Source organism: Dicentrarchus labrax, unplaced genomic scaffold (assembly GCF_905237075.1).
Source record: "Dicentrarchus labrax unplaced genomic scaffold, dlabrax2021, whole genome shotgun sequence".
NCBI lineage: Eukaryota > Metazoa > Chordata > Actinopteri > Moronidae > Dicentrarchus > Dicentrarchus labrax.
In genome coordinates this window covers 9,503,400-9,516,443 of record NW_026136720.1, presented here as the reverse complement: position 1 = coordinate 9,516,443, position 13,044 = coordinate 9,503,400, and the positions used below count along the sequence as shown (strand labels likewise).

General features: G+C 40.0%; 1 protein-coding gene across 2 annotated transcripts in view; it reads left to right on the top strand.

Annotated features, from left to right (window-relative positions):
* The window catches only part of itpr2 (inositol 1,4,5-trisphosphate receptor, type 2), a 57,696-nt gene that overhangs the window by 34,147 nt on the left and 10,505 nt on the right, over positions 1 to 13,044 (top strand). The window contains exons 38-52 of one of the 2 annotated variants that reach the window (XM_051382768.1): positions 1,787 to 1,907; positions 2,206 to 2,390; positions 2,512 to 2,692; positions 3,323 to 3,576; positions 3,667 to 3,867; positions 4,697 to 4,807; positions 5,266 to 5,361; positions 5,467 to 5,586; positions 7,341 to 7,475; positions 7,582 to 7,774; positions 7,979 to 8,104; positions 9,811 to 9,986; positions 10,098 to 10,262; positions 10,416 to 10,599; positions 12,127 to 12,213. In XM_051382768.1, the coding sequence (XP_051238728.1) occupies positions 1,787 to 1,907; positions 2,206 to 2,390; positions 2,512 to 2,692; positions 3,323 to 3,576; positions 3,667 to 3,867; positions 4,697 to 4,807; positions 5,266 to 5,361; positions 5,467 to 5,586; positions 7,341 to 7,475; positions 7,582 to 7,774; positions 7,979 to 8,104; positions 9,811 to 9,986; positions 10,098 to 10,262; positions 10,416 to 10,599; positions 12,127 to 12,213 (2,335 nt within the window). Of the gene's footprint in view, positions 1 to 1,786; positions 1,908 to 2,202; positions 2,391 to 2,511; positions 2,693 to 3,322; positions 3,577 to 3,666; positions 3,868 to 4,696; positions 4,808 to 5,265; positions 5,362 to 5,466; positions 5,587 to 7,340; positions 7,476 to 7,581; positions 7,775 to 7,978; positions 8,105 to 9,810; positions 9,987 to 10,097; positions 10,263 to 10,415; positions 10,600 to 12,126; positions 12,214 to 13,044 lie in introns of both variants that reach the window. The other variant, XM_051382767.1, reaches the window with a different exon arrangement.

The following is a 13,044-nucleotide window of genomic DNA, read 5'->3' as shown; positions in this document are numbered from 1 at the left end:
GAGAGGAACAATGGATTGTCGTTATTGATTAATCTGACCAGAACATTTTTGATTAGTCAATAAATTGATTAATCTCAATGGGACAAATCTGGTTAAATAAAGGCTAACAAAAAAATTGTTTATAAAATGTCTAGTGTTTCTAGTGTTCTATTTCTTAATGTTTCTAGTGGCCAAGATGACATCTTCAGGTCTATTATTTTGTCAATTCAAACAGCAAACAAAAAAAAGAGAGAAAATAGTCAAATCTGTGAAGCTGGAGCCAAAAGATGTTTTCTCATTTTTACTTGATAAACGACTAAATGATTTAATGCTTAGTCACATTAAAATTGCTGGCAATTAACATTCTGTTGATTGACTAAATTGATGAACTGACTAATTGCTTCAGCAGTAATTTGCTTCCCAGCTAACTACAGCCTAAACAATCATAATGGAATTGAAACGCCTCCGTACCACCACAGTTTGACCTTCATCAAAACCGCATTTACTGCAGAGCTCCAGTATTTTCATGTGTTTCTGTTATTGTGTCCACCACCTATATCTCCGGAAATGGGAAGTCTGATTGTCCTACTAACATGTTTCCATGGAAACTACAGGTGGCTCGCTAGTTCATTCATCTTTTTGCTCCACCCTTCAATCAATTTGTTTGTCCATCTATTCATCCATCCCTCCACTCTGATGATCAATAATGATGGTGGAGAGGTGCCATTTTGAGTTGTTAGGTTGCCATAGAAACTGATGCTGACCACCTTTTAGTGTCCATACATTCTTTATATGGCATCCATCCATCGCTCCCTGCTTTTCCACAATAAATATATAGGTGGCGATGAGCACAATGCCAAGTCATCCACCTGTCAATCACTCTCGCACTTCGATTACACAACCACCGCAGGGAGATTATCTCCATGAATCCTTTAATCTTATTTCTGCTTGTCTGCGTCAAATGTCACAAGAGACACGCAGAGATGTTTGTGAGAGATGGAAATAAAAATAAATATAGTCTTTGGATAAATGTGTAGCTAGAAGCAAACTGGTGTTGTGTAATGCATTGTTTTTGTGCTTATACATACAACATCATGTCACACAAATTAGTTTTCACTACAGTGCTTCTGTGTCTATGATGTATGTGCATTTATTTTTTATTTGACAGAGTTCATGTTCATTTACTGCTCTTTGTCCACTCACAATGACATCAAACTGTAATGGTCTCATGTTCACGACAGCATAAAGAAAAAAGAAATAGAATAAAGAAGAACATGAATATAAAAGATTTCAGCATTGACACATCCAGTAATTACAACAAACCTAAGATGAAAATAGGTTAGCTTAACTTTTTCTATGTCCTGGCTGCCAGCTTCAAATCTTTCATGAATGCTCAGTTACAGATCCTGTTATTGGACAATACTATTATTGTCATGCTCCTCAATGAGAGGCTCCAATTTCTTTGTTGATAAGAGCATTATCATCCTGGAAGCCACCGCTCACATCAAGAAAGAAATGCATCATGGGATGACAGTGATCATTCCTATTAGGTGTAAGATGAAATCTGCTCAGCCCTCTTGTTTGAAGGATTGGATGAATTTCATTACAGTGAATGCACCTCACCACAAATGTTCTCTTGGATGGGAACTTTTTTTAACGTGTCCTTCATTGTGATGTTATTTTTATGTTTGTGGCTCACAAAGTGCTACTTTTCTCAAAATGTGTTAAAATGTGAATTTCCTGGTTTGAGGCTAGTACTCTCTCAGACTGTGATATGGATTTAACATCATGATTTCTGTCTCCACAGGGGAAGGAGTTGAGAAAGATTCTCCTCACACGCTACTTTGGAAATCAAAAGCTTCTCTCCAAGTCAGAGCTTGGGAGTGGAAGCAGCTCATCTGGCGGCTTTGTCAAGCCGTCATCTGGAGGTACTGAGAACCCCAAATAAACCCAGTAGACACAGCAATAACTACTCACTGCAGAGGAAACAACAGCCGCTAACATGACAGCACTCTGCTTCTTAGGAGAAGTGTTGTTTGACAATTGCTGACACTTTTTAATCTGACCAAAACGATTCCTTAACCACCACATAAATATACATATATATAAACACACATTAATTATGCCCAAATATAGCTAGATTAGAATAAAAAATTATCAGTAATGTGCAGTTATCTGGTTAAGAGCACAATTATGTCAAATGTTAATATACAGTCTCTGCAGTAGGTTCTCCCGTGCTGGACTCTGACAAGCCAGGCAGCAGTATGGTGGAGATCCAGTGTCTCTTGGACAATGTTGGCGCATCAGAGCTGGTGATTGATCTCATCGTCAACACCAAGAACGACCGGGTGTTTGAGGAAAGCATCCTGCTGGGCATTGCCCTTCTCCAGGGCGGAAACACCCAAATACAGGTGGGCGACACAGATTCTCAGATCCTTTTTTTTCTGTGCCTGTTGATCAGCTGAAACTCACACACCTCACAGATCCAGATTTATATTTATATTTATTACTACTCTGCCTCCTCCCTTTCAGAACTCCTTCTATAACCAACTGTACAAGCAGAAGAAGTCAGAGAGGTTCTTCAAGGTTTTCTACGACCGCATGCGTTTGGCCCAGCAAGAGATCCGAGCCACCGTGTCCGTCAATATGTTTGAGCTCAGCTGCAGGAAAAGGGACGAAGACACTGACGTCAGTAGCATCAGGTCCAAGAAAGGTACAGTCAAGCAATGATGTATTTGAAATGATAAATAGTAAAATTGAACCTTTCTGTGCTGTCAAAACAAAGCCGAAAGTAAAGTAAGTAAGGTTTATAGAGTAGGGTTTATGTAAAGTGAACCATCTCATGGGGTCATCTCCTGAGCAGAGCCGAGCATTTCCATAGAAACAGGCCTGGACTGAGTCAAAGCTACAAAATAAGCTAAAATATAAACTTCAGAACCTTTTTCTTGTATGTGTGGTCATGTCAAGTTCAGCTCGGCCTTTAGTTTAAACAATAGCGGAGGATAAATTCTGAATGATCTTGGTTGCTCCGCTGACCTCTGTGCAGACTGTTGTTCCCAGTTCCTGCAGTCACATGTCAGAGGCCATGTGACGGCCCACATCACAAGCCTATCAAAAGGCCATTGTATCAAGATCGGGTACTTTCATGCTACAGAACCCCACTCGATAGTTTCCTGCTCATCAAGGGGGGTCTGAATCTTTTTAAAAAATATGTCTAGAAGGTCATGGTGCAGGCTACCATTGATCATAACCTATAGCATATTTCCGACAAACTTGTTGTTGTTCTGTCCAATAATTAAACAGTGAATTGTTTTTGTACCTCTCTATACCTGCTCTGCTCTAGGGAAAGACTCTGGGCTTCATATGAGGGAGGACATGCGAGGGCAACTGAAGGAGGCCTCCACAGTGACCTCAAAGGCCTTCTGTGCCTTCAGAAAGGAGCTGGATCCTGACCTTGAAGGTCTCGGCCAGAACAGTGAGATAATCGGGGCCGAAGAGGCTTTAGAAGAAACTCAAATGAGCCCAGCCATCACCATCATGAAACCAATCCTACGTTACCTGCAGCTGCTCTGTGAAAACCATAATTCAGACCTGCAGGTACTGGTCCCTCTTTGTGATTGAGAGTAAGAATCTTGAAGTGCAAAGGCTGTTAAATTGACTGCTGTTGTTTTTCTGCTCTGAATCCAGAACTTTCTGCGCAACCAGAACAACAAGACCAACTACAATCTGGTTTGTGAGACTCTTCAGTTCTTGGACTGCATTTGTGGAAGCACCACTGGAGGCCTCGGGCTGCTGGGCCTTTATATAAATGAGAGTAATGTGGACCTGGTTCGCCAAACCCTGGAAACCATCACAGAATACTGCCAGGGTCCCTGCCATGAAAACCAGGTAGGGGGAAGAATTGGTTAGTTTAGAGTTCATGGTAAGTTTAGTTTAGTGAATAATTAAAGCCATTACAAGGAACTTTGATTGACTTTGATTCTGGCGACCCCTTTGGACAAAAGAGGTAGTGTTTCTACCATCTGATTCCATTGATTTCAAGGGGAAACTGACTGAATCCAACCCTGTGGCAGGCATCAAGAATAATTATAGAAATAGCTAATGTTCTCTGTGATGATCCCTTGTTTGTTTATGTAGATTAGTATATACCTTATAGTATAGCTAATATATTTAAGTATTAAACAGGATTATGTATCCTACATATTGATATTATAGCATGAATTTTGTCTTTGTTAACTCAAAGGCTATGTGCTACTGTACATTGTGTATGTTTGTTAAGCATTACTACTGAGCAGTAAGCATACATGTCGGTTTAAGTTTTTCCAGGAAGTCATAGGCCAATTTGTAATCAAAATAAACTTGCAGAGACTTCATATTTGCTTAAGATTGACAGTCTATTTTAGTGAACATATTGTGGATTTTCAACATCAGACATTTGAATCGTACATTCATGACCTATGTTGTCATAAAATCAAACCCAGAAGAAAAATGAATTTAGCAAGCATTACATTTGAAGCAGGGGTCATTTAAACCGACTTTTAAAAACTCAGATGAATCATCAAACCATCAGTTGGCTTCAATATGCACAGCACTGATGTTTCAGCTGTGGTTTAATATTACATATTACATATCACACTATTCTGTTCTCTGTGAATTTGAATTAATTTTGTTGTTGACTCACTCACTGTCACTCTAACCATACTCCTCTTTTTTCCAGACCTGCATAGCCAGGCATGAGTCAAATGGCATTGACATTATTATAGCACTAATTGTCAACTCCATCAACCCCCTGGGGAAGAATCGGCTGGACCTGGTGCTGGGGCTCAAGGTGAGCGGCAGGTGTCTCTGAAAGCCTTGAGAGGCCGCTCGCTTTTAATGCTGGCTGTAACCATTAGTATAAATTTAAAGATTTAAAGTAATAATTTACTTTAGTGCTAGAGGCTTAGGACAAGACAACTGGAGGCACTCTTAACAGTTCCCCAGAAAAAGCTATGGCAAAAAAAGTAATGCTTTATTGAGTAATTGGAGCCATATTTTTCTTCTTCTTCTTTCCATATTTCTTTGATGGCCAATTATTGTTGCCAATTATTGTGCTACACATTATGTCCAGCTGTTTGACTGCTGAGGTTTTCAATCTTACAACTCATAAGGAAAATTATAGCAATCAAATGGTTTGATTGTGCTAAAAAAAAATTGCATCCGTCAAGTCATTGATTTCTTAATTACTTAGTTTTGCAGTGTCTACATCAAAATGTAAAAGCTCACTGGTGAAGCCTTATGTTGTAGAACAACGCCTCCAAGCTCCTACTGGCCATCATGGAGAGCCGCCATGACAGCGAGAACGCAGAGAAAATTCTCTACAAGATGAGACCTACTGAACTGGTAAGTGTGTGTGTGTCGGCACGTATAGCTAGGTCCCATGTAAAATCAGTTTTCAAGTGAATACACTGGAAGTAGCAATAACCTTACATAACTTTTGTGCATCAGGTGGATGTAATGAAGGAAGCCTACGCCCAGGGTCTGGAGAGTGATGAGGGTGAGGACAACGTTGGAGACAAGATCAAGCCCAAAGATGTCGGACACAACATTTACATTCTGGCTCACCAGGTAATAAAAATGCCTGAGCTTGTTTTTGTCTGAACAGAGGCATTACTGTGTTTCCTCTTTCTATGTCTGTCTGACCTTCTGCTGACATCACGGCCGTGCACTGTGCTAGTTGGCGTGCGTGCGTGTGTGTCCACATGCATGCTTCTATCGGAGTGTGTCCTCAGTGCTAAATGATGGAAGACTGCTCTTTTATGAACTCGTTGCTCTGCCAGTTTTCTAAAATTAGCTTTCAGGATGTGACACTGGTTCTGCAGACGTGGGTGTTCATTGAAGCAGGCGGTAGTCACTGTATTACTAAACAAATGTGGTTTGCCTGGTCCAGAGTATCAACAGTAAAGAAGTGAAATTAGTGTGTTGTGCCATTAAAAAAAAAAGTAGTTGTAGTGTGCATGTGTGTGTGCATCTTGCGTGTGTCTGCCTTTCTCAGTTTATGTCAGTTGGAGAGGGCAGACGGAGTCTAGCGGGTTTTCACTTCTGCCTCTTATGTGTCAAACAGGGTATTTTTGTCCAACCTAACAGACTAGTTTCATCATGACAAGGAAGGGTTGTTTTTTTTTTTTTTTACTGTTGGACTGTGTTTTTTTTTTAACCCTAGAAAGTGAAAACACAAGCGCACGCACACACAGATCAACAGATGACACACAAACTTAGAGATGAGCTTAACTAAGTATCTTATTGAAGACATTATCTGGTATTTGCTCCTCAGGGCAGCTGCCATTCATTGCAATTGGTGTCTGTGATAAATAAATAATGAGTAACTAAATAAATGAAAGAATCATAAACAGTAGATCATAAAAATGCAGAAGTAAAGTTTTGTAAATATTTTTTTAATGGTGACCATGAGGTTTATAGTTTATATATTAGGTTGAAAGAATTTTAAAAAGAAGAAAGGAAGAAAAACAAAACTCATCAAACTTCGGTGTCCATTATATTTCACTGTGACACAACGACTATTTCTATTGTTATTGTTCTCCTTTATAATTTCCTCCTGTGGCACTGTGGCACATATTTAAGGCAATATTTTGTCACTGCTTACATTGCTCCATTTTCGGCTGCAGCAGGCAGCTGTTTTTATTACTTGCTCCTTCCCAAACGGCAGACGGACACAATTAAATACTAGCTGGTGAAGATAAGGTAGCGTTTAGCACCATGTATTTCCCTCAGGAGTTGGTAGAGACCAAAACAGAGCTCAAACAGCGTGAATATTGGACTTATATTCACCAGGTGGCCAGAAACATCTGCCAGACTCCAAATGAATAATAATGTTGCTTCATTGTTTGCTGGATGTATAAAAGCAACTGTTTGCTATCATGTCAGGTTTAAGCATCTGATATTACCTAACAAAACTATATACATAGGACTGAGAGTGGAAATATAGATAAGTAACATAATTGTCTTCACGTAAAGTCTTGTCTTTGTATCCTGTTAGCGAGTATGTTAATTTCTCCATTATTTGGCTTTTTTGCTCCTCTGTCTTCTTTATTGTCTTGTCAAGTTGCATTGTCTTGTTTTTATTCTCATTAAGTTGTCTGATAAATCACTGTGTCGCAAGATGGTTGTGTTGAGATTAGATTTGGGAATCATAAGCAGGATGAGAGAAGAATTTCCCCTCAGGGTCAATCACATTACCATTACCATTATTATTTTAAGGCTTTCGGATTGATAGAAATCTTTTCCTTCAAGTCCAGTGTAAGTTCCTTCTTTGAGTGCCATGTAAGTTAATTAATTAAATTAATTATGATTTTGGATCCTAGCTGGCCCGACACAGTAAGATCCTGCAGCAGAGCTTGAGGCCAGGGTCGGTGCTGGGGTCGGCATCAGGGGTGGACACCGACAATGAGAAGGACGACGCCCTTCGTTACTATGCTAATCACACAGCTCAGATAGAGGTACACCTCATCAATTTATCCTCTGAATTTTAAAACTTTATCCAACAAGCAAATTGCATTTTTCTATAAACCTGTAATGAGCATTTACTGGATCTCTGTTTGCCAGATTGTGCGTCACGACCGCACCATGGAGCAGATCGTGTTTCCGGTCCCCAACATCTGCGAGTACCTCACCGAGGAGTCCAAGATGCGCGTGTTCACCACCACCGAGAGAGACGACCAGGGCAGCAAGGTTAACGACTTCTTCCAGCAGTTTGGCAACCTCTACAATGAGATGAGGTGGCAGAAGAAGATCCGCAGTAAGTCTTTACATTCCGAATCCAGCTCTTGGAAAATAATGATGGTGGCAGCAGAAGCAGGCTGCAGCAGGGTAAATGATGATTATCACCCAGAGTATCCTGTTATTGTTATTCCAGAATAAATTGAAGGGCCTACAGCAGCTTTGTGTGTTTGTATGCTGAGTTTGGGTCCATGTACTCATGCTTCCTGTTGTGTTCGTGCAGAAAATAAGGCTCTGTTCTGGTTCTCACGCCACATCTCTCTTTGGGGGAGCATCTCCTTTTACCTGGCCTGTCTGCTCAACATCGCTGTGGCTGTTTTTTACCCCTTTGGTGATGATGGAGATGAGGGTAAGAATTTTTTAATTTTTTTGTTTTTTTCATTGCTACAAGTTACAATAAACAATAAACTGACTCGAGAATGAATTACAGATGTGAGCATGGATCCAACCTGTCCTGGTCATGTGGTGAAGCTAGAGCTAGTCTGGGTTCTGATAGACAGACAGACATTGTTCATGCTTGTTAGAGCTGTAACTTCTTCTCTGAATAAGTCTCGTACTTTCTCAAACCCATGTATTCTTTTCCTTGTCTTGGTGATAGATCGACTTTCCCCAAAATGATTTTCCATTTTTGAACTACATCTAAGCTTATACATGTTTTAAAATCTGATGTAGATATGACAATATAAATGTTGAGCACATTTAAATTCCATTTCAACTTTTAAAATTACCATCAAATATTCAGTACAGCCATGTGGAAACCAGCCACCGAGTCTTGGCTGTTTGATGGGTCATAGCAGTTGTTGCTTGAATAAGATCTAATAAACTTAACAAAGAAGTCACAGATGAAAAATATAACCACTTCATTTTAATTAAACACTGCCTTATCTATTCAATTCAAATGTAAACACAATTAATCATCAGTATTATTCAACCAAAAACAAATTGTGAAACACAAACAGATATTATTTTCTTACGTTCCAAAGAAGGATCACTGACTATTTTATATCCTAGCAAATTTAGAAAAAGTCAAATAAATGACTGCAATGATGTACTTGGTCTGTGGCCAAAACTAAAATGTGTTGACTATTAAAACCTTTGATATGTCACAGTAGGAAAAACACAAGTGTGCGTAATAAAGTTAACAATGGCTGAATTCTGTTCCTCTGTTGGTCCTGATATCACACTGTCAGGACTTACTGGGACGCTTGAACAGAACAGTGCCATTGTTAATGTTATTACTTAACACCTGAGCTATCACAAGTCAAAATTTACAGTGAAAAGACCAATTGTTTTTCTGAACAGCTGTCCTATGTCACCTGAGGTTGTATTTATTTAAAGCTCCTACACACACACACACACACACACACACACACACACACACACACACACACACACACACACACACACACACACACACACACACACACACAATCCCCCCACACAGGTGTTTTCCCTTATTTGCCTGATCGGACAAAATGTGCTTCATTGAAATCATGCTCTAGTTGCACCTGGAGGTCAGACAACTTAGACTTTAATTATCTTTATTGGTATGTTGAGATGTAAATTCCTGCATAGCTCCACCCAACTTCACTCTGAGGTCCAATCAGAAGCTAGGTCCGCTGTTTATATTTTCTCCTACTCTCCCACTTTACATGCATCTCTCTTTTCTTTAATGAATCACATTGTCAGACATCATCAGTCACAAATCAAAAGTTTACAAAAGTAATAGGCATAGTCTGATCAAAGGGTTTAAGCCTCACTGAAACATGAACATGAGTATTTTCCTGAAAGTCTCTTTTATCAGTTAATGATCAGAACACTGCAGTTTCCTAATGAATCGTGAGCTTCACTTCAGTGGTTTAGAGAGCGACCTGAAGAAGAAGTTGCCCTGGTCCCTCCCTACGGACCACTGTTTGACATTTTAAAGTGTCGCCTCTGACTTTGTTGTGCTAAGTTAAGCTATTAGCTCCGGTGAATAATTCATTAGAGAAATGCCACAATGTTTCAGAGAATTGGTGTGTGGTGCCTTGATTGATGCTTTATTCTTCTGTGCAGGAACCTTGTCCCCATTCTGGAATATCTTACTGTGGGTGGCATTGGGGGTGTTCACCACATTACTTCCTGTCTTACCAAAGCCGTGGGGCATCCTGTTCTTCCTGGTCTCCCTCATTCTACGTGCCATCTACACTATGGGCCTGGGTCCTGCTCTGTTGTTGCTCGGCACTGTCAATGTAAGTAATGGAAGATTTGACCCAGTGCTGTTGAGGGACATGTGCACTCTTTTCTCTTCAGACATCAAAGCCTTCTTTTTCATACCTGAGTCTTCTTTTATTCTCTTTCAGCTGTTCAACAAGTTAATCTTTCTTGTGAGTTTTGTGGGCAACCAGGGGACGTTCACTCGAGGCTATAAAGCAGTTGTTATGGACATGCTCTTTTTCTTCCATTTGGCTTATGCCATCATCTGCGTCCTGGGCCTCTGCGTGCACGAGTTCTTCTACAGCTTAATGGTAAGAAGTCTCTTAACATATTTTGTTTGCATTACATTGTGACTGATTGATCAGCGTAGCACTTTAGAGACAAGCACTCTGACTGTGCAAGAACAGTTCTTCCGAATTAATCAATTTTGCTAATGTCTCACTGATGTTGATCTCCCTCCATAGTTGTTCGACCTGCTGATCCGAGAGGAGACGCTGCTCAACGTGATTAAAAGTGTGACGAGGAATGGTCGCTCTATTATTCTGACAGCTGTGTTGGCCATCTTTCTTGTCTACTTCTTCTCTATCATTGGCTTCCTCTTCCTCAAGGACGACTTCCGCTTGGAGGTGGACCGCCTTCCTGCACCAGGTCAGAACTTAACTTAAAACACACATTTTACTGTGCCATGCACATTGAGGGCCCAGGCCGTGTAACTTGACTCCTGTCTTGGCAAAATAAAAGTCTGTTATTACGAGGCATCCTGGTGTCCTGTAATTGCAATATCCTGGTTTGAGTCTGGGTAAGAACCTTTATTGCATGTAATCTTTCATCTTTCCCCCCTCATTCCCTGTCAGGTGTATGCTTTATCAAATATCTCTAAAATACTAGTTTTCTTTTTTTTTTTAATTCTTGTAACTTTAAACTTATTTGTTTTATGCTGTAACTGCTTCATGACCTAACCTGCACTCTTTTACACTACTCTCGTAAATCTCTGTGTTGTCTGTGTGTTCTTTTTTCTGGTCTGAACTTATCAATAATCTAGAGATTGCACATCCTAAAAGTTAATGAGTTTCAAAGCAATATAAAAGATAACTGGCAGGCCCAGCAGTCGGTAGCTCTATATACTGTATATATCATACACTTCAACATTGTTAAAAATAACCTCTGAACCGTCAGGACAGTCACCAAAAGCATTCTTTGACCCAGAATAAATTCATTACCCAACTTGGTTTTACTGTCATACGTTGATCCACCATATTGAATGTAACTGTATTGTGTGTATTTTTTTTATTTTTTTTTTACCTTTTTGGATTACTCAGTTTCTCAATAAAAATTGTAAATCATCATTTGCATCCATGCATAAAGAATTGTAGAATATGTACAGTGTACTGCATATACATACCCAGACACGTTTTTAAAACACTGTGTAAAGCGTGGGAGTTTGAATTAGCTCCGACACAGTGCACTGATGGTCAGGGAGACAACCTGCTAGCACATGTGCACCTGTTGCATAACCTGGTGGCCGCGCCATCCTGTGTTTTACTGGATAGAGCACAGCAGACACAGCAGAGCAGTGGTGGATTATGTAACCAGCTGGGCTCACGCCTGTCTATCTGTTAGCTTTTGGGTGAGCCGAGGCACAACCGGAGCTCCATCAAAGCTGAGGAGCAGCCTGTCCACACTGCTTGCTGCCTCTGGGCAGTGACCCCTGCGCCCCCCAGTCTCAGCCCCACCTGTCCCCTCCTCTCTTCTTTATCTTTTTCTTCTTCTGGCTCTTGTCTCCCAGCCCTGCCTTCTGTCCTCCAGCCCGTCAAGGAAGAAGGCCCTTTTAGTGACACTCTGACCCAGGTGTACAGTTCTCCTTCTGCCTGTCTGCCTGAGCTGATCACACTCAAGTACAGCTCCACTGCTGCTCAGGGCTTTGCCGATGTGCAAATGATTTGTTCAGGTTTTTTCAGCAACACTTCACCGCCCACCCAGCAGCTGCTGCCTCAGTTTACATAATGTCTGACTATATCTTTCTTGCCGATTTTACCGGCCCTGATGAGAATTAGTTGGAAGGAGTTTTAATGCCAGACCACAATATAACCGTCTTCTTTCATTTTTTAAATTCTGTGTGCAGTTATCATTAATCGACTACACATTTTCCCTTTCTCTTTTTTTTTCTGTGAAAAGGAAAAGAGGATTTATTGAGTAATAAAGGAGTTGGCGACTCATGTATGAAAGACAGCTGCCCTGTTTCAACATCTAAATCTGTTCCTGGTAAGTTTTTAAATGAAATTAATTTAGTTTTTAAACCAAATTAAATTAAATTACATTACATTTTGTTTTATTAAATTTATTTTATTTTATTTCCCTACATTTTATTTTATTTTACTTTAAATCCTGCCATTTGTGAAAGTCACTGTTGAGTTGACCAGTTTTAAGATTTTGTTGTTTGACCGGGGTGTGGGTGTATATGTGACCTTTACAGCAGTAGTCACTTCCTGAAAGGTTACTTACACACAAACGCACACACTGGGACATGCACACTAGCAATCATACACTGTTTCAAACACACACACATACACAAAGGCACGCATACAAAGAAACTTGATGAGGCAGAGGCGGTGACTCACACTCCTGTTTGTACTCCTGCGTCTCCATGGATCACCTGCACCATAGGAGCATGCACGTGATCTTATCCACATCCTTCACCACCTCTTTGTCCTCACCAGCTTTGCCTGCCATTTCCGATTCACTGTACATATACACATTTCATATGTAACATAAATAATATAGTACATTTCTTCATAGTTTATAGAGCTTTAATTTGTTTCTTTGTTTCTGTTTTATTCTCACATTTGAGGAGTCGAGGGAGTTAAAGGTATCCATTTGATCTTTAGTCACACCATTATCTGCTTTTGATAAAAGGTGTTTTATTACCACCTTATTGTGAAAGTCGTGTTTTTAATTAGGTCAGACTGTATTGAGTTTTTTTTCCCATAACTTGAGTGTTCTTAAAACCTTTCACACAATTGGATTTAATTCAGTTCAGTTAAATTCAGATTAGTAATAATAATAAAACTGGATGCTGTGCTTATGAGGGTTGTA